General features: G+C 43.2%; 1 protein-coding gene and 1 long non-coding RNA gene across 9 annotated transcripts in view; one reads left to right on the forward strand and one right to left on the reverse strand.

Moving 5' to 3' along the window:
• KIF6 (kinesin family member 6) overlaps positions 1–21748 on the reverse strand; it is an 811696-nt gene that overhangs the window by 44315 nt on the left and 745633 nt on the right. For both annotated transcript variants that reach the window (XM_029592929.1, XM_029592928.1), the window contains exon 17: positions 1668–1752. In XM_029592929.1, coding sequence (XP_029448789.1) covers positions 1668–1752 — 85 coding nt within the window. The remainder of the gene's footprint in view (positions 1–1667; positions 1753–21748) is intronic.
• The window catches only part of LOC115086708, a 56355-nt gene continuing 38067 nt past the window's right edge, over positions 3461–21748 (forward strand). For 2 of the 7 annotated variants that reach the window (XR_003855311.1, XR_003855315.1), the window contains exons 1-2: positions 20292–20336; positions 21008–21069. This is a non-coding gene — a long non-coding RNA (uncharacterized LOC115086708). Of the gene's footprint in view, positions 3929–17963; positions 17990–19608; positions 19708–20248; positions 20337–21007; positions 21070–21748 lie in introns of those variants that run through there. The other 5 variants (XR_003855310.1, XR_003855317.1, XR_003855312.1 and 2 more) reach the window with 5 other exon arrangements.

A 21748-nucleotide genomic window follows, 5' to 3' on the forward strand; every position in this document is an offset into this window, starting at 1 on the left:
ATTGTACACTGCACTGAAAGAATCATTTATAGATTCTCACCCTAACCAAAATTCACAGTCTGATTTTAAACAGCCCATACATTTTATATCAATCATTTCATGCCCACTGAGTAATGAGTCCTTGATCCGTCTCTTTTATATTCAGAATTCAGAAAGCTTTCGTTTCACAGTCCTGGTGGAATAGGATCTGCCAGTACATATAGAAACTCCAATTATAACCAATCTAATGAACAACACTAAAAAGAAATCACATGATTTCTAGATAGCAGATAGGATGAATGTAGTCCTTTCATTCTGAAAAGCTCACCCATTAACTAGTTAGGTGGTTCTCTAGTTGTCAGAGGTCAGTTCTTTGTACTCTCCAATTGCACATTGGACTGAATTTCTGAAGTTTTCTGTTTGCCTGCAGATCTCATTGAGTTAGACTTCCTAATGCAAACACAGGCAGCCACATGACTGGGTTCTCTGGCAGGCTACATTGGGGGACTTAGGAGTCTCCCTAGTAATAGTAACTACATCAGGCTGGCCCTGTCTGGCAGGCTGCAAATCTGTAACAACTAGAAGTCCTAGCAGAAACACAGGGGTTTTAAGGGCTGGCTCTGCCCGGCAGGCTACGCAGGGCACCGGGGCAGTGACCACTTGGGATTCTTGCACGGTTTTGTGGTTGGATATGGGAAGGGTGGGTGCTGGAGGGAATTGGGTGGAGATCTTGTATGCTTTTCTGACCAGGATGGTGCAATACAAAGGAGAAGGATAAAAAGGACTGTCCTGGATAGGGAGCGGATTTGCAGGCGGTCATGCTCTGTGGCTGGTGGCTGTGATGTATCCTTGGCAGTGAGGACATCATCGACTATATGCAAAATTATTATGACTTTACTAACTGGCTCCACACCAACTGGGAAGACTAAGACAGTCCAGATTTTATCCAGTTGCATCTATGGACCTGTAGGCATGCTTTTACTTAGAAAGACTGAAACTAACAGTCGGATTTTAAAACCCCAGCGCCCGTAAATCCCGGGGTTTACGTGCGTGGCCAGATCTTACGCGCGCTGGGCCAATTTTCAAACAGGCCCGGCCATGCGTGTAAACCCCAGGACACGAGTAAGTGCCGGAGCCTCAAAAGGGGGGCGGTCCGGAGGGGGAGCGGGGCGGCCCGGGATAGAGACATTCCTCACTGTCCCGGAGCCTCGCTCGTCAGCCAGCTGTCAGCGCGCGCAAGTTACTTCAGGTTGGGTCCTGAAGTAACTCGCGAAACAAAAGGTAAAAAAATTAAAAAATGGGTTTTAGAGGGTGGGGAGGAGAGGGGAAGGGGAAGGGAGGTTAGGGTAGGGGGTAGGAAAGTTCCCTCCCAGTCCGCTCCTAAATTGGAGCGGAATGGGAGGGAACAGGGGAAGGCCCCGATGCGTCGCCGTGCGAAAGTGGCCAAAGTTGCACGCACCGGTGCATGTATGTTATAAAATTGTGCGTCCATGTGCGCGTGTGCGCGCGTATTTTTAAAAAATCTACCCATAAGTTCTTAATTCCAGTGGAGCCAAACCAGGACAGGCCCAGCCTGTACAGAGGATGCATAGTCAGTTGATAACCTTAGCTGGTAAATAGGCATTAATTTCATACTTGTTGACAAGGACAGGCTGAAAAAATGGTAAGAAATAAAATAAAAGCCAAACCATTTTTTCTCTTCTTCAATTTGCCTTCTGAGCTCTTCTTCAACCGGATCAGCTTCATTCTTTTCTCCAGAAGCACTGGTGACACCTGAAGGTAGGAGCACACAGCAGAGCAGCAGTGATTACGCAGTACCTTTCACAGCGTGTCTGGGGTACAGGGTGGTGCTTTGTGCTGATATTTGTTTGGACGTTTTCAGCCCTACATGCTTTACTGTGAAGTTCCTGAATGACTGATGTGAGACCAAGCAGCTTACGTGGGTTAATAGCAATGGCAGCAAACTGAGACTTTCTCAAGAACATAGACAGTGCAGGAAACACTTATTCCCGAGAGCAATTCAGGCCAGGAACTCGCTCAACCCAACACCAGGTTTAATGCCATATGGACATGTTTCAGCAGTGGGTCCTGTATTCAGTCATTTGGAAAATAGTAAAGTGCACAGTAAAGAGAAGAGCCAAAATTCATCACAAACAATTTGCTCCTGCCTGACACGACTGATTTGTACATCAGCCTGCTAGTAATATTATTTATTCTATCTGATATACCACCTAATATGACATCTCTAAGCAGTTTACAATAATAAGCATCAACCCCTTTCCTCCTCCCCTCAACAATCTAAATATCAAGATAGTAACCCAACAACAATTACAAAATGCACACAATAAATAGATAAAATGCCGTTATCCAAGTACATTGCCATCTTAATAAAACAGCTGCACAGTACTAATAATCTTATAAATAGGTCACTTAACATGAAATCTTCTGCTCCTAAAATTCTGAAAGGTGTCTTTGGTACTCCCCCTAATCCTTCCAAATTCCTTAAAGAATTGTTAACTCAACAGTCACCAGCTCTTCGTACAATTCGTTCCCATTTAGCTGATAATTCCTCCCCAAACACTTCTGTAAACAACCAGGCTTTTAACAAGTTGCAAATGTTTAGGTATTCCCAAGAGGAGCGTGTTCCACAAGGTCAGAGTCTACGGGGTGGTGACCAGTCTGCTCTGTGACTGAGCAGGAATCTTAAGAAGATCTTGGCAAGCAGAGCTAAGACATCACAACACAGCCCTAGGGAGGGTAACCGTCCCTCAAAGAGTGCAACGTGGTGTTGGAAGAGGAGGGGAATGACGACCCTTCCCGCCTGTCAGCACTCCAGCTCTATAAAGATGGTTTTTAAAGGCCCAGAATGGGGAAAAGTCCTTTTTAAGATGGCCCTCAGTCTTTTGTTGTAACGTACTAGAATTCAAAAAGCAAGATTAAAAAGTATTTGTGTTCAGTGAAAGTCCTTCAAGTGAAGTTCGGGAGTGCAGACAGTGAGAATCTGAGTGAAGTGAAGTCCAGTGAGGCCTGAAGACCCCCTAGTTATAGCCTCTCCTACTTGGTAAGACACTAAAAATGCTTGAATTAGCACAAGTTTGAAACGTGTGAGCAGTAGCGCCAGGCTTCAAGGTTTCAATCCTGTAATTGCTTGGTCAGGAATATGTAGAGCTAGGGGAGGAATATTATAGTGTGCAAACTATAAAAGTGCTTATCTACTATACAAACACTTTCACTTTGTCTTCATTAGCTGCCCTTTTATTTAACCATTAATAGATACCATCTAAAAGGAGGATTCTCTTTGGAGAGTGTTTCCTCTGGCCATTTGCCGCAGTACTAAAAGCTGCTGATTGTTAGGCTGTGTCCTGTAGATCTCTTTTCACTTGAGACTGTAGAAATGCCTGGTCAGACTATAATGGACCACGTTGGCTTTTCTTATACTATAATCCATACATTGGTAATGTGCTACGATCTGTCTCTCATGTGCACCAAGTCATGTTGCTTTTAATTGCAACGTCACAGAATACTGTCTGCCAATACTTTCAATCCATAGCCCCTCCTCTGGTTCCCCAAGAGATGGTAGCTGATGTAGCTCTGTGCTGGGATGGCTCACTGAAGCACTTACAGACTTTCCGATCTAATCCAAAGTTTGGAACGTACAGATCTGGACTGGACTGCATTGTTAAGTTTATTTTGAAGTTTAACTTTTGTGCTTTTGTTTCAGTATATTGTTTTGCGAGGATAATTTTCAGAGCGCTTTACCCGCAGGGATGGCCCTTTGGAAAACTGTGCGACAGATACAGGTGTAAAATTCTGTTCATAGACACTGTGGGCGTGGATGTGGTCTGGGCAGGCCATGGGGAAGATCAAGAGACGTGCGCATACATCTCATGTGCAGAGGCGCGCCCTGGGATCCCCTGCCGCGTAACTTTACCTCTGCTATGGATGGCATGTAAGTATAAAAAGCAAAATATCTAGGCTAGTCAGTGCAGTTTCACAGGCTGGGGCTACAGGGGGGAAAGAGAAGTTAATAAATTATGGGGATTCGGGCATCCCAGCCCTAAACTTTGTGAACTGAGAACGAACTGGGAAAACTAGCTATGGCATGGGCACGCATCCCTAATTAAATCCCCCCACTTACGAAGTAGACGCGGCATTTGTGCGGACATGCGTGTGTCCATTTGAAATTGGGCGCAGATGTACGCATGTCCTGGCTATTTTATAACGTGTGCACATATATGCACGTACGTTATAAAATGGGCGCATCTCTGGACGTGAGCCGGCAATGCGTGTACATGTGCACCCGCACGGCTGTTTCAAAGGTACCATCCTAGTGCCTCTCCATGTGTAAGTTTATTGGTGATAGGGGGAGGCCTCCCCGAGGGTGGCATGGGTGGGTTTGGAGAGGGAAATTTCATAAGTATGTGCTTATTTCTTTCTCAGAAATATCTACCCGTTCAAATTAGCAGGTGTACATGTGGGCAGGTCGTTTTCCTGGGATCATTTTAAATGTGAAAGTATGCACAGACATTCATTATGAAAATTAGTGTAAAATCCGCAGGTAAAAAGTACCTCAGAATTTGCGACAATGTAAGCAGATTTAAAATTACCCCCCCGAGTGCAGAGTTGTGCTCGCTGTTTTGGTCCTGGAGAAAACTGGATTCTTTGCAGATTCTGACACTTTGTACTGGGCCAACAGGAGACTTCTCCAGAGATGATGACAAGGTACATGAGCTCTTGAAAGCACACAACTCAAATGTCAGGAAGGGACCTGTGTGATCTTGAGAGATCATGTAAATCATTGTTTTTGCATAATTCTTCTGATGGTGCAATAAAGGGTATCACAGCCCGCACAGCTTCTAACAGTTGGGGCGTCTCTTGGAGTCAGTGCAGGACCTCCTGAAGATCCAAGAAAAGAGAATGTATTGGGTTTCTTTCCTTCATCACCCTAAACACTACACAACTCTGCAAAATGAAGCATGCCTGCTGCTGACCTGCAAGGTGATGCATGCCTGCTGCTGACCTGCAAGGTGATGCATATAGGGAAAAATAACCCATGCTATAATTACACGATGTTGGGTTCCATATTAGGTGCTACAACCCAAGAAAGAGATCTAGGTGTCATAGTGGATAACACATTGAAATCGTCGGTTCAGTGTGCTGCGGCAGTCAAAAAAGCAAACAGAATGTTGGGAATTATTAGAAAAGGAATGATGAATAAAACGGAAAATGTCATAATGCCTCTGTATCACTCCATGGTGAGACCACACCTTGAATACTGTGTACAATTCTGGTCGCCGCATCTCAAAAAAGATATAATTGCGATGGAGAAGGTACAGAGAAGGGCTACCAAAATGATAAGGGGAATGGAACAACTCCCCTATGAGGAAAGACTAAAGAGGTTAGGACTTTTCAGCTTGGAGAAGAGACGACTGAGGGGGGATATGATAGAGGTGTTTAAAATCATGAGAGGTCTAGAACGGGTAGATGTGAATCGGTTATTTACTCTTTCGGATAGTAGAAGGACTAGGGGACACTCCATGAAGTTAGCATGGGGCACATTTAAAACTAATCGGAGAAAGTTCTTTTTTACTCAACGCACAATTAAACTCTGGAATTTGTTGCCAGAGAATGTGGTTCGTGCAGTTAGTATAGCTGTGTTTAAAAAAGGATTGGATAAGTTCTTGGAGGAGAAGTCCATTACCTGCTATTAAGTTCACTTAGAGAATAGCCACTGCCATTAGCAATGGTTACATGGAATAGACTTAGTTTTGGGTACTTGCCAGGTTCTTATGGCCTGGATTGGCCACTGTTGGAAACAGGATGCTGGGCTTGATGGACCCTTGGTCTGACCCAGTATGGCATTTTCTTATGTTCTTATGTTCTTAAGAATATCTTCTAGTACAGTGCTTCAAACTAGTATCCCATGGCATACTGGAGTGTCTTCAGACCCGAGGAAGTGTTCCACGGAAAAGTCACTACTGCCTTATGCTCAGATCCAGACCAGCACCTGGGCTCTGCTTTCAGCAACAAGCAGGGGCGGATTGGCCTCTTGTGGCTTTGAGCATGCCCCAATGGCCAGTCCATCCAATCATGTGGCTAGTGTTGGTCATAGTGGCCCCATGCCTGTGGGGCCTCTGCGACCAATGCTGGGCCCCTACCACACTTCCCCCATAGTGAGAGCCTCCTCTGAGGTTCTTGCTCACTTACGGCCAAATTTAAAATTGGCCATGCGTGCAAATATTGTCACTTACGCGCGTGGCCAAGCCCTGCGCGTGCCGCTTGCATTTTCAAATAGGCCCGGCCACGAGCGTAAGTGACAATACGCACATAGTTGCCGGGCCATGAAAAGGGGGCGAGCCTGGGGGCATGTATTGGGCGGGGAGGGGCCGGCCGGGACAGCGGCCATTAGTCGCCGTTCTGGGGAAGCGCCCGCTGGCAATCAGCCGGCATGCGTAAATTATTTCAGCTCGGGAGCTGAAGTAAATTGAAACACAAAGAAAAAAACCCAAAAAGGTAGGGTTTAGGGGGTGGGGAGGAGAGGGGAAGAGGGAGGGGGTTTAGGTAGGTGGGTAAGTTCCCTCTTAGTCGGCTCCTAAATTTCGTCACTACGTGTTCTTTTACAAAATTAGGCCCCCCTGTGCGCGCCACCCGCACATGCGCACGTGGATTATAAAATCCGGTGCGCATGTGTATGCGGCCCACGGATTTTATTACATGTGCGCACCGGCGATCACGCATGTTATAAAATCGGCGCATCCATGTGTGCGTGCCGGGAAGTGCGCGCACATGGACACACGTGCACACCTTTTAATATCTACCCCTTGCTTTTCCTGTGGCGGCAGTTCCGTAATACTTCTCCCGTTGCTCTCCTGAACTCCTTTCCCTCCCTTCAGCCACAGAGATGTGGAACAATGCAGCTGCCTTCCCTCATCGGCTAGGGTTCTGAGTCTCCCTGCAGGAGGCGGGCGCTAGGCCTCCTGAGGTTGTCTCAGCGTTGGCTCCATGCCTTCTGCTCCTCTGTTGCATACCCCCCTTGTCTCCTCGGGACACAGTACAAAAACCCCCAAACTAAACTAAAGAGTATTGACTTGCAGCCTGCCCCCTCCTATGGCAACAGGCAGCCAGCCAGCCCACTGGGACCCTGTTATCACAGTCTTTGCCTGCATTTCCCTAACCACCAATTTTATTTCTTGATTTTATTGTTTTATGAGGAATAGTGATGTTTCTGTTTTTCCATTGTTGTACTGCATACAATCTGCTTTGTTGTAGTTTCCAGTTCGGTTTCTATCTGCACGTTTCTATTTATTCTTAATGGTCTACTTATTTTGTATTTAGTGAGGGTCTCTCTGTGTTCTGCATGTGTGACCAAGATTTATTTATTTATAAAATTCATGAATCGCTTTCCAGTTTTCACAATAAAATCTTCTAAAGTGGTGAACATAAAGCAAATAAAACAAAATGTAAAAAAACAATAAAATCAACTATATATAAAATTAGGGATTCTGCTAGCATTTACTTTCTTTGTAGGGATCTATAACAGGCTGGCTTGTGCTATTTTCCTAAAGGAGGTGTGTTAATGTTTTAGGACCTGGTGTAATATTTGTAATGTTGCCTTTTCATTGATAGCATTGTTACTGTTTGAGTGCTGGCAGTTAGTTCTATTTTGGTATGGGAGGTTTAGTATATTATAATTCTATTTACACTAAACTTTCTGAGGGCCAAATCCACCCTAAGCTCGCATAATAGACCTAATACCATATGGGTTCCAAAAGTCTTTTCTCCGTGGTATTCTGGCTGGCAACACATGTACATTTAAATATAATATGCATGTTGTTGTAAAGTACATTTTACCTCAGAAGACTGTACTTTGAATGTCCTCTCTCATGTAAAATCTATTATAAATGCATAATTTTTAATCTTGTGTGGGGAGGATGGGATGTGGAAAGCTGTAAGGTTCACCTAGGGTGCCTGATACCCACGCACCGCCCCTGGCTGCATTGGCTCCATGGGGAAGGCAGAATTCCATCTTGAGCTTTGTGCCAATGGCTCTCCCATCTTGACTGCAGCAGTGGTGTGTGCAGACTTGGCCATGGCTGCATTTTCTTTTTATTAACCCAAGAGGAAGCCGGCAGCATGGATCACTTCTGGTCCTCCCTTCCCTGGAGTAGATAGGTAGAGCAGACAGTAGAGAACCATAGCTGAAAAACAGCAGTGAAGCATATGGTCAATGGGAAGGCACTAGAGGATGGGTGAGGGGACAGGGCACCACTTACCTAGATCAATCAAAATTGATCCAGATAAAGTGGCGCAAATCTCCTGTATGTGTGTATTTGTGCTTCTAATTTTAAACATTTATGTGTGGAGATTTCACACACATATTTTCTTTAGTATGCTTGTCAGCTTTTACGAGTATTTTACATTTTATAACAAGCACGAGTGAAGAAAATGACTTGTTTTATCAATTAATCCACCAGTTTGCCCAGTCTATTTCTAGGTCAACAAGACTCTCCTGGTTCTTCAGCCTGTACTCCCCTGAGTTTACCCGCACCCCTTACCCAGTCAGTATTTGTCAATGAGGATTTTTATTCTCACACCAGATAATAACCAAGTGTAAATTAAGACGCAAATAAGAGACTTACATGCATCACTTTGCTAGACTGTAAAACAGGAATTTACACGCGTGTGGCAACCCCCCCACCCGTGATAGTAATTTTACAGCTAGAAGGTGATGCCATCCTATCAGCACCTCCCCCAGAGGCTATGTGAGGTGGACGGACCTTTTTTGTATAAGTGGGGGCCAGGAGGAGGTAAGGTGTGGGCTTTTGGTTTGGCTGTTGAAGAGGAAAGAGTTCAGTTTAGTTTCTTTGCGTAAGTGAGGCCTATCCCCCTCACTAGGTGAAATGTTAGTTGTGGGAAATCACTGCCAGGCACTGCCTGCCAGTGTAAGGCTACCCTGGGGTTAAACAGAGACATTGGTTGACAGCTTTTATTGAGTTGAGGAATTTTGGCTGGAGGGGAGACCTGGAGCTTCTTGTAGATGACCATCCTCCACATACGGAGCCCAGGCAACTGAAAACCTGTAGGCACTCATCTAAGGAGAAAGGGGCTACAGTGGCAGCGCTCTCTCCAGAGGAGAGTTTTGTCCATTAGAAGATTTTGGCTTGGTTTTTGTTACTGAGGAGGTTTGTGCCACTCTTCCTCAGCTGGGGCTAGAGACTGCAATTGATTGATTCAATTAAAGGAAACATGATTGCATTAGTTGTTAACAAGCTGTTTGATTTTGTCACATTCAAAAGAATTACAAGAACTGATTTCTCTGTGGACGTTTTCTTAGCTCCTCATGATCTTCATTGAAAAATAAGTATTTATAAGTATAAAGTGTGTTTATATTTTTTGTATCATTGTTTTCTTATTAACTTGTTTAAAGATTTACATTTTGTAATAAAATTATTTTTTTTATATTTTAGCAGTCAATAATGCTCTACATGGAGGTATTTTGTGTTTTACATATATATATATATATATATATATATATATATATATATATATATCAAAAAACCCCCTTACATTAACAAATGTATGGGAAACAACTAGCACTTATGTAAATTCAAAAAATATTTCAAAATGATTTATTACTGATAAAGAATCATTACTTTATTTAATAAGTTAATCACCTATCATCATTACACACATTGAATTTTCACATGTCACAAAAAGTACATACACATTAAAATTAACATAGAGTCCTCTAAAGTATATCCCTCAGTGCTCACCTACTTCTTACCTCGATCTTACCCTAAACGGACCTTGTACAGCCTAATCCCATTGATGTTAACTTAGGTCTTTGTTGATGAATACACCTCTTACATCAAAAACCTCATGTATAAATCTTAAATAATAACCATATATGTTTCCAAAGATCATACATATATGGTTATTATTTAAGATTTATACATGAGGTTTTTGATGTAAGAGGTGTATTCATCAACAAAGACCTAAGTTAACATCAATGGGATTAGGCTGTACAAGGTCCGTTTAGGGTAAGATCGAGGTAAGAAGTAGGTGAGCACTGAGGGATATACTTTAGAGGACTCTATGTTAATTTTAATGTGTATGTACTTTTTGTGACATGTGAAAATTCAATGTGTGTAATGATGATAGGTGATTAACTTATTAAATAAAGTAATGATTCTTTATCAGTAATAAATCATTTTGAAATATTTTTTGAATTTACATAAGTGCTAGTTGTTTCCCATACATTTGTTAATGTAAGGGGGTTTTTTGATATATGTTTTTCATAGCACTGGTAGAGACGATATTGCCAATAGTTTTTTGATTGCTATATATATATATATATATATATCCTGGATTCCTGACCTAGTGTTAAAGGCTCTTGCCCACTAATCAGCTCTTGAACCAGTCGTCAAGTGCTGAGATAACCAGACTGCCAACCAGTGGCTCAGACACAGACACACATTTTGCTGTTGTGTTTCTGCTTATGTTCTCAATTAAAGGTGAATTTTCAAAAAGTTGCACTCATAAAATTAGAATTTACATGTTTAAAACAGCATGTCTGTGAATACATGCCAGTTTATAAACTCTTATATATATGTATAAGTAAGAGGTTTAGGAGCAAAAATATGCATCTAAAACAAGGGCGGTCATGGGTGAGGCCGCCATTTATGTTGTGAATGCAAGTGAGTGTGGTCGCTTGCATGAGATAGTGAGCCTTCGGGCCACGGCACAACCCCAGGGTGAGACTCCAAGGTATGCCCTGTGGGAGGTGAGCGTATCCAGGCACAGGCTGGTCCAAAGTTTAGAGGTTCTGGAACATGTGGTGATGAGCAGCGCTTGGAGACGAGAAGCGCCTAGAGACAAGAAGCATTAGGGACTCTGCTGAACCTGCATGCACAGGAATGAGACCCAACAATGCAATGCTGGTCTCAGGAGTAGTCCTCTGGCCACTTGATAGCCCTTTCGGACCTGCCGCTTGAGAACAGCTACTGCATCAGGACAGACGGAGGTCAAGGACAGAAGATGACTCAGGAATGAGGTCATGATGAAGGTACTGGAGACATAGATGGGATGAAGACTCAGATACTGGTTCAAGTCCAGGTGTGGATAATGCCCTGCGCTGCAGCATGCCCTACACAGCTTGTGGGCTGGTTGCTGACAACACAGAATGCGGAGCAGACTCTGGGCTTTACTCTTGAACATGGACAGACACTGGAACAAGGCCCTCCGAAGACCAAGAACAGAATTCAAGGATTCAGGAACAGGATTCAATGATTCAGGAACTCAGACCCAGGGACAGGACCCCAGCGTTAAAAGCAAGGACCTTGTAGAGGCTTGATCAGCAGACTTGAAGGCATGCATTGTGCCATGAGGTACCCTAGACAACCCGTGAGCTGGTCGCGGACCACAACGGTGGCATGCTTGGAGGAATGGATGAGAAGAAGGCCTGAAAGCAGGATAAGGAGATGAACTGGAAGATGAAATGGAGAATAAGACTGGTACATCAGGATGAAGATGCAGGATAAGGCAAGACTGGAACATCAAGACACCGGAACAAGCTGAAGACACAGAGAACGTCAAGAGACCAGGAATGTGGAACAAAGAACATCGAGGAGCTCTCATGAAGAACAGAGAACATACAGGACTTGAAAAGCAAGACTGGAAGAAGAAGAACTCCTGGAGCGAGAGGCTGGAACAGGAACTCCATGTTGCAACCGTCCTTTCCCGACGGCTTCGCTCCGCCTACCTTTCTTTTCTTGCACCTCCTCTCACTATGGATGGACGCCTGGCTGCCACGGCATCTGCCTGCCATCCTCTCCAGCGTCCCCGGACCGGCTTGGGCACTACCTCCCGCCATGCTCCGCTGGTACCTTAAAGCGTGCGCGCCACGCGGCCTTCATTCTTATTTCCTACTTGGTGCGAACCTCAGGGGCGCCCCCCTGTGATTATTTCACGCTGCCTGGATATTTAAAGCTTATGATGTTTGATAGCCTTTGAGTTAGCAAAGGGTGATCTTACGGATGGGATTCGCTCTCTGTACCCAGCTACTCTGCCACTCCATTGGACTCTTAACGCTAACGGGGTACCCGCTCCTCGGGGGCCTCACTTGCTTTTCAGGTCACTATCAGGAAACCGGTACTCGCTCCTCGAGGGCCCATGTTCCCTGACTTGCTGCCTGCCCCTACCTTCTCTTCTGCCTGGAAGGATTCGCTATCTTCAACACCAGTGAGTACTACCATCTTCACCTCAGATCTGTTCCCTGGAACCAGGTACTCGCTCCTCGAGGGCCTGCCTCCGTTCCAGCCCTAGTGTCATCCCCTACGTGGAATCGCTGTGTGAGTACATTACCTTCAAGCCTCTCAGCTCTCAGGGCTCCTCGAGGGCCTGCTCTCCCTATCCTGGGGTTCTCCATACTGGGGCTTTGTGCATATTCCACTGTACTCATTATTCTCAGCTCTTCCCACTACAGCACTGCTACCGGAGGAGTCGCTGTTCCAGCGCCTGAGGGATACTAGCCCAGCCAGGCTACTTCTGCTGCTCACTACTGCCACCTCTGGTGGCTTCATCACATTGTCTAATAAAAGATCAATCTCTGTGTTTGTGTGTCCTGAGCTGAGCCTGACCTGTGGCCCCTCACAGGACTTCCTCCCGTGGGTGCGGTCAGTTGCCACAGTGTCCAAGGGTCCACCCAAACCTCACTAATTATAACACTCCAAGAGCACCCAACTCCTTGTGAAGGCCCGCTGGACTGACAGGGAAGTCCTTTTATAGGGCTGTAGGTCTGACGAGGTGATGATGTCATCAAAGATGGTCATGAGGCTTTTCTCGCCACAGGCCCTTTAAATTGCAGGCAGAGGTGCGTGTAACTCGCCTATGGAGAACAACGGGAGAAGCAGCCACCAAGTACAGGAGCAGCATGTCGGAGGCATTTCCAGACACACTGGATGGCAAGGCAGCAGATGTGGCGTGGGCTGCAAAGATCAGAAGAGAGCATCGGCAGCTTGTGCCACGAAGAGCAGGAAGCGTCGGCGTTGACGGCCTGCCAACACGACACAACACACAGTGGTTCTTCAGTCCGCACGGCAGCCAGTGGCATCAGCAACGCTTCACGCCACAGGGAGCAAATAAAGCCGGCATCCGGCTGGCAGGTAAGGTGAGAGGCTGCTCGCGGGCTTGTCCCATGGCGGTATTGCAACAGTTTACAGGTGTGACCCTTTTTTTTGGAGTGGCAACAGGTTCAAGAGCTGATTAGTTGCAAGCGACATTAACACCAGGTCAGGGATCCATATAGAGCACTAAAGACAATGCTAAAATATTAAAAAACAATTTTATTACAAAATTTAAATCTTTAAACAAATTAATGGGAAACAATGTTACAAAAAATATAAACACTAATAAACTACTCAGTGCAACTTGTCGATCACCAAATGAAAAACCAGTCCCAGTTTACAAATCATCGATCACAAAGGGACAATTTTTTCTATTCACCGCACTGTTAATGGACGTAAAGTCTAACATTAGACCATCATAATAGGCATCATAGTAAGGTATGATTATACCATTTGATACTCAGCCTTATATTTAATCATCGGTCAAAACACCAAAAATTTTTTTTAGTCTTTTTTATACGTGATCAGAACGAGTTATATAACTTTTTGAAATAAACTTATCTGTGTATCGTGATTACGAAACTTCTTCTTATCCTGTGAATCTTAAATCCAACTCGCCAGCTCAGATGCCCGAAATGTTATTAGCGATATGTTCAATCATCATATCGCTAAACGTGCCCGACATCGCACAATGTTTCGGACTAGTGAAGAAGGACTGAACACTAGTCCGAAACATTGTGCGATGTCGGGCACGTTTAGCGATATGATGATTGAACATATCGCTAATAACATTTCGGGCATCTGAGCTGGCGAGTTGGATTTAAGATTCACAGGATAAGAAGAAGTTTCGTAATCACGATACACAGATAAGTTTATTTCAAAAAGTTATATAACTCGTTCTGATCACGTATAAAAAAGACTAAAAAAAATTTTTGGTGTTTTGACCGATGATTAAATATAAGGCTGAGTATCAAATGGTATAATCATACCTTACTATGATGCCTATTATGATGGTCTAATGTTAGACTTTACGTCCATTAACAGTGCGGTGAATAGAAAAAATTGTCCCTTTGTGATCGATGACAAAAAATATAAATACACTATACACTTATAAATATTCATTTTTCAATGAAGCTCATGAGAAGCTAAAAAAGGTTCACAGAGAGATCAGTTCTTGTTATTCTCTTGAATGTATTAAAATCACACAGCTTGTTAACTACTAGTGCAATCATGTTTCCTTTAATTGAATCAATCAATTGCTGTTTCTCTCATGCATATATACCTACATGAGAGAGACTGAATCTCAAAAGGGATAGAGACAGGATGGAACTGATCCAGAGAAAGGGAAACAAAATGGTGAGGGGCCTGCATCAAACGTTGTCTGAGATGAGCCTGAAGGACCTGAATACATAAACCCTGGAAGAAAGGAGAGATAGGGGAAATACGATACATTTCATTATTACATTTACATTTTATTATATTTATGAATCGCCTAATGCAAAAGACCTTTACATTCCTATTAATGATGCACAAGAATCAAAACGTTTCTGATGGAAAGCAATCTAGAACTAGGGGTCATGATTTGAAACTCTGATGGGATAGACTAAGGAGCTATGTTAGGAAATATTTCTTCATGCATGGTGGATGCATGCATTACCCTCCCAAAAGCAGTAGAGAAGACAAGAATGGTAATGAAGTTCAGAGGATCCCTAGTAGCTAAAGGACGGAAATGAAGAAAAGAGGTAACTTGCATGGAGCGGTAGTTACTACCCTAAAAAACAAAGAATAATAATAATTTGCTCGGCGGACTCGGACCATTTGGGTTTTGTCTTCTGTCATTTACTATGTTAACTAAACTTGGGGGAGGGGGCATATATATTCTTTAAAGGGCTGTGCTATAACAGCGTTTGAAGCCCAAGGCATACCTACATTAACAAAAATATATGGCACCCCATCCTCCATGGAATGGCAGGGAGGACATAAGGAAGTCTCATAAAGTCAAAAGAAGAGCTAGAAAAGCACTGAAAGCCCCACCAGTCTGTCTTCCAAAGTTTTAAAATGAAGGAAGGGAGGGGGCAGAGACGCACGTGAACTCGACAGAATGAGCCAGTGCCCTCAATATATAAGTGCAGGAGAAGGGAGAAGTCAATGTGGTGCGGACAGCCTGCACTGCTGCTGCCGTCTCAGCTCTCAGAGGAGTCACAGCTGGTGCTCAGTGCATGCTCTCCCCGAATCACTCAAGCTGGGGATAGGACAGAGGCTGGAAGATCTCAAAGGAGGAGGTGCTATGTGCATTATGTGTGCTACACAAAGGGGCTGATGCAATAAATGTGTGCCGAAAGCGGTTGCTCAGTGTCGAGCGCCCGCTTTCTTACCGTGCTCCCAGGCACCTCTCCTGGGGATGCCATGCAAATTTTAAATTAGGGATTGTGCTGTCAAGGAGGCGCTAGGGTTGATTGCATGCCCCTAGCACCGCTTTGGCAGTGGGTGCCCAGGAGAGGTCGGCTGTCCACAGGTTAGGAAAGTGGATGCTCAATTTTACAAAATAGGCCCATGGGTTACATATCTGACACCCTTGTGCACCTTCTGTGCAGCACATGCTTCCACAGCTTCCAAAAAGCATGCCAGGTTGACTCTTGAGAGTTACATCATATGAGCTGAAGCCAAAATATCTCTCATGTAAATTTTACGTTTTCCTAAATAACTAAGAAGAAGAGCACACCCTTCCATTCATTCAGTTGGATGGCTGGCACGCGATCCCCCAGCACAGTGGCAAATGTGCTGGGGGATCGCGTGCCCTGGGACACTTTTTAAAATAGGCCTGGCGCGCGTTAGCCCTCCTTCGAGCGAACAGCTTTTAAAATCCGGGCCATAGTCAACTGAAAAAACAATAGGGTAAGTGTAAAACCAAAGCATCTCAATATCAAAAAATATAACACAATCAAAATAGCAATATTCAATCCTTTAATATAAACAGAATTACACAAATTATACAAGTGAATAAACTGATCAGGTTTGAAATAAGTGAGGGAGGAGGATCTTGTATAATCCAGCATCTCGTTAAGTATTTGCAGGAGAGCTGCTGGTTGTCTGCTTCAGGTTTGCACTGTGTCCTTTTCTTGGTAAGTTTTGGATTCTGTTCTTAGGTTTTGTTAGCATTTGTTTTAAAGTAGTGATGTTAATATATTTATTTTGTTTCTTTGCACAGATGCCTTAGACGGGTTATAGATCTGTTGTGATTGCTCTTGGTTATGTAGATGGTAAGTGAGGGCAGGTTGAAATAAAGGTAGTATCTGAGGATTGTCATTGAGTTTGATTTTTCTTTTAGTGCGTTTGTTATTTTTTCTAGTTCCCCTGAAGCAGCTTCAAGGGAGAGGCGACACACGGACCCGTGTCGGGGTTGGTGTATAAAATTACATCGGTGGATGCTTTACATATCTGTGTTATGCTGGAAGCTGAACCTATTAAATCCTCGGCAGTGCAGGCTTTTCTTATACGAGACGTTAGAGCAGCTTAGAAGTTTGCTTAAGAACATAAAAACATAAGAAATTGCCATGCTGGGTCAGACCAAGGGTCCATCAAGCCCAGCATCCTGTTTCCAACAAAGACCAAACCAGGCCACAAGAACCTGGCAATTACTCAAACACCAAGAAGATCCCATGCTACTGATGCAATTAATAGCAGTGGCTATTCCTTAAGTAAACTTGATTAATAGCAGTTAATGAACTTCTCCTCCAAGAACTTATCCAAACCTTTTTGGAACCCAGCTACACTAACTGCACTAACCACATCCTCTGGCAACAAATTCCAGAGCATTATTGTGCAATGAGTGAAAAAGAATTTTCTCCGATTAGTCTTAAATGTGCTACTTGCTAACTTCATGGAATGCACCCTAGTCCTTCTATTATCCAAAAGTGCAAATAACCGATTCACATCTATTCGTTCAAGACCTCTCATGATCTTAAAGACCTCTATCATATCCCCTCTCAGCCGTCTCTTCTCCAAGCTGAACAGGCCTAACCTCTTCAGCCTTTCCTCATAGGGGAGCTGTTCCATCCCCTTTATCATTTTGGTTGCCCTTCTCTGTATTTTCTCCATTGCAACTATATCTTTTTTGAGATGCGGTGACCAGAATTGTACACAGTATTCAAGGTGCGGTCTCACCATGGAGTGATACAGAGGCATTATGACATTTTCCATTTTATTAACCATTCCCTTCCTAATAATTCCTAACATTCTGTTTGCTTTTTTGACTGCTGCAGCTCACTGAGCTGACGATTTTAAAGTATTATCCACTATGGTGCCTAGATCTTTTTCCTGGGTGGTAGTTCCTAATATGGAACCTAACATCGTATAACTACAGCAAGGGTTATTATTCCCTATATGCAACACCTTGCACGTCCACATTATTATTATTATTGCATTATCATTGAGAAGTGCCATTGAGATTCTATGGACTAAGTGCACTGTTTTTAGTGAAGTGTTATGCCTTTTAGTGTCTCTGGGGTGTGAATTAAGCGTGCTATTTGGAGTAAAGTGGTAGATAGTTCCTTTTTGGTTTCGGTTGGATGTTTTATGTTTTTAAATGGAGTTTTTAAAGATATGTTGGGTGTGAGGTGGGGGACTGGTACATGGTTTGTTTTATATTTGTAACATTTTTTGAATATATGAAATATATGTATGTCATGTCTGTATGACTGTCTTATGTTGTCATGTGCTTGATATATCTTTGATTTTGTACAATTTTTTATTGTATACTAATTTGCTTATATTAGATGAAGCTGTATCTATGCACTTGTATAATGATTCATTGTCCATTATTTATTTATTTATTATTTTTATTTATATTCTGCTTTTCAGGCACTTTCAAAGCAGATTACATTCAGGTACTGTAAATGTTTCCCTATCTCCAGAGGACTTAAATTTAAATTTATATAATTCGGGTTATATTAAAGGATTGAATATTGTTATTATGAATGTATTATATACTTTTTTATATTGAGATGCTTTTATTTCACACCTACCCTTTTGTTTTCTCAGATTTTTGGATTGTTGGGTGGTGTGGTCCTTTATCTTTAGCCAGGTTCCTTATACACCTATTTAACTGCAAGTAGCCAGGCCCTTAAAAGTGTTACACACTAAAAAGATTATTCTGGAAATGTAACTGGAACTCAGACTCATTGTGCCACATGTATATAATTTTTAAAGAATTCTGTGACTTTTAATACATTATGGTGAATTTGCATTTTTAAGTATTGGGAAAATGATGCAATAATATCACTAGATGTCACTGTAGGAATATATAGCACTTTCTATAAGGCTGCAAGCTGGCTTAAAATGGTTTGCTGCTTCCCTGGGGTTGCCTTAGGTTGCGTGAAAGACTAGGAAAATAAATGTGCAATAAGAACACTGTCACAAGTTTGAAATAACAAGATTAATCTATCTCTGCTATCATTTTCATGCGTAGCAAATAGAAGGCAATGTTAGCATGAATTCACTGAGTATTCTGCTACTGATATCCCTTCGTATCAATGCAACATTTTTCAGCTGAGATTTGTTTCAGTTTTAGATAAAACTGACTTAACTTATTCCACCTGAAACATTTGATATTTTTCCAGAATTTTAAGTTACCAGATGACTCCAAGCTATCAGCATCTACTCTAAATGACCTAGTTCTGGCTTTCTAGCCTCCATATAACTGTATTCTGAGTGTTATTTTTCCAGCTTCCTTGTAAAAGGCTGGACAATAAGTCCATATATACATTGGGGCTCCAGTTAAACTCAACCCAGGCCCAATGAGCAGGAGACAGATGTTAACCTTCCTGAATACATATTTTGTGTTTCTGCTCGTTTCCTGAAATCCCAATTTTAAATTCATAAGTAACAAATTGAATATATTTTTCTTTTCTTTATTTACATATCTTACCCCTTTTAATTGGTAGCTCAAGGTGAATTAAATTTCAGTAAAGTAGTTATTTCCCTTTCCCCAGCGGGCTTAATCTAAGGGAGTCATTTATGAAGACATGGTAAGGTGTTACCTCACAGATGATGTGTGGGATTTCAAATTCCACATATTATCTCTCACCCTACAATCCCTCTACAATGCATCTATTTAAATGAGATGATTTGCATGAAAAAACATGCAAATCTGCTCATTAAAAAAGTAAATAAATAATGTTGCTTGAAGTCAAATTGGCAAGCCATGTTATTTCATGGAAAGTTAGCAATACCTCAAAATGTGTAACTAATTCCTGGGAGCATCTGAATGCTAATGTGCGATCCAATGCTCCCAGGGTCTTTATTAAAAGGGACTGAATGAACCCAGCCCTCCCACCACACCCTTAGGTAGCAAAAGTGTAAAAAAAATATAACTAAATTAGCCCTGGTGCTAGCCCCTGCACCATGCCCCACCCCCTTATTCAAAAAATTCGGAGTCCCCGGATCTTGTCTCCCACCTCCTCTGACACTCTAAAAATCTTACATTATCTCCCTGGTCATCCAACAGTGGCAGAAGAAACCCCATAGGCCTCCTGCTTCAATTCATGCCAAAATGGCGCCAGATGACCCCAGACACACCTTTGTCCTGTGGGACTGAGCATTGCAGGTAAGTGAATCCCACTGTATTGTTTACTCTGAGGAAGAAACTGTGGCTTAGTAAATCTCCCTCTAAGTTTGTACCTAAAATAATGTAATGGCAGTATATAGGGCCTGATTTTCAAGTGTTCATGGGCATAAAACACATAGAAAATGTCCCCAGGAATTGTGCGTGTAAAAGTAGATTCATACTTTTACATGCCCTGGAAAGAGGTGTTGTGGGGGCCAGGAGAGGGGATAACATTTGTGTGCATACTTTAGATTTCTGAAAGTAAGCATGTTAATGTACTCACACATATTTACACCTGCTAACACACATATTCTGTGCTATGTTACACTGCACACACTAACTTTCAAAGCGGACTGATGCGTACACGGCTGCTTTGAAAGAATCCTGGCTAAAGTCTACATGTACTTTCCACATGCAGACTTTAGCCCTAGGTACACTGTTATAAAATTACCATCATAAAGAGGAGTTAGCCATGTGAGTACTCTTGTGGAGCTAAAGATAAACTTAGCTAATCATTACCACCTCTTGGTTCGGTTCCTTAGGCCAATGGTCTTCTAGCAGTGAGTCCTAGCTTAAGATGGGCTCCAGCATGAGCTGCTCACTGGCAGCCACGTCTGGGAGCACTTCAGGTATGACCTAGTCTCTGAGCCAAGAGACTCCTCTGGCTCTCCAAGAGTTCCCAGGTTTTCTGGCACTTCACCATGGAATCCATGCATCCCATCCAGCTCTGTGTACGTCCTGCAGACAAGGTGTCAGTGGCACTGCGTGAGCAGCAGTGAGGGATATCCGTTAGTCCTCAGTCGGAAGGCACAATCTAATAGACCATGGGAGGAGGTGACGGCAGTAGCATCTGAGCAGCAGCTAATGGATTTCACCCATACAGTACTGTGGTATTTTTAACTGTGATTGCTGCAGGGAGTGAATCAAGGAGGATGTACAAGAGCAAAAGGGCAGAGGGGAATCAGAGATAGCAAAAGGGAGAGAAAGAGCAAAGAGCAGAAGAAGGGCAAATGAGAAAGCAAAGGGGGAAAGGAGCGCTGTGTACAGTACCCATTCCATAAATGGAAACAGAACCAGATGTTTCAGTAAAGAAATTCATGGACTGATACCCAAAGTAGGAATGCAGGCATTTCCTGTTTCTTTCAAGGAAATTTCAGACTTTCTTTACAGCTGGAGTAATGCCCCTTTACATCTTTGTGTCTCTATATATCAAGATGCCCAATGGGGAATAATAAGAATATCATTCTTGTTTTCCTCTGGAAACTGTTGGGCAATAATAATTTGGATTTATGGATTGCAGGAAGGATTCCAAAGTACTACTGAGTGTGATTCCTGAGACGTGTGCAGGCAGCCATCACTGGGGTAGGTGGCCTGCTGTCTCATTTTTACTGACTGGATTGCATGAAGATGTCCAAAAGGAGCAGGGAAGAAAGAGTGGATGGCTCCATTCATCAGAAAGCAAATGTTGCTTACCTGTAACAGGTGTTCTCACAGGACAGCAGGATGTTAGTCCTCACATATGGGTGACGTCAGTGGACGGAAAATGTTTCTGTCAAAGTTTCTATAAAGCTTTGACTGACATTGGCACACTGAGTGCACTGAGCATGCTCAGCCTGCAATTATCCCTGTGACCACAGATGTCTCCCCTCAGTCTCGTGTTATAGCAAAAAGCACAAGCGAAACTAAAATAATAAAATGTAACGAACCCAACACCGCGGGATGGTGGGTGGATTTCGTGAGGACTAACATCCTGCTGTCCTGTGAGAGCACCTGTTACAGGTAAGCAACATTTGCCTTCTCACAGGACAAGCAGGATGGTAGTCCTGACATATGGGTGAGTACCGAGCTGAGGATGCCCGAGAGTGCACCAAATGCACCCAAAGACTTGCAAAAGGTGCAATGACGGGGGTGGAATTTGGTAAGGAGGGCATCCTGAAACCCTTAACGGGTTGTGGAAGGATGTTGGGTAGTTAAACGGAAAAGAAGATGAGTAGACAGACTGGCCAAACATGGAAGCATTCTGGCCAGTCTTACCTAAGCA

Source organism: Rhinatrema bivittatum, chromosome 3, assembly GCF_901001135.1.
Source record: "Rhinatrema bivittatum chromosome 3, aRhiBiv1.1, whole genome shotgun sequence".
NCBI classification, from domain to species: Eukaryota; Metazoa; Chordata; class Amphibia; order Gymnophiona; family Rhinatrematidae; genus Rhinatrema; species Rhinatrema bivittatum.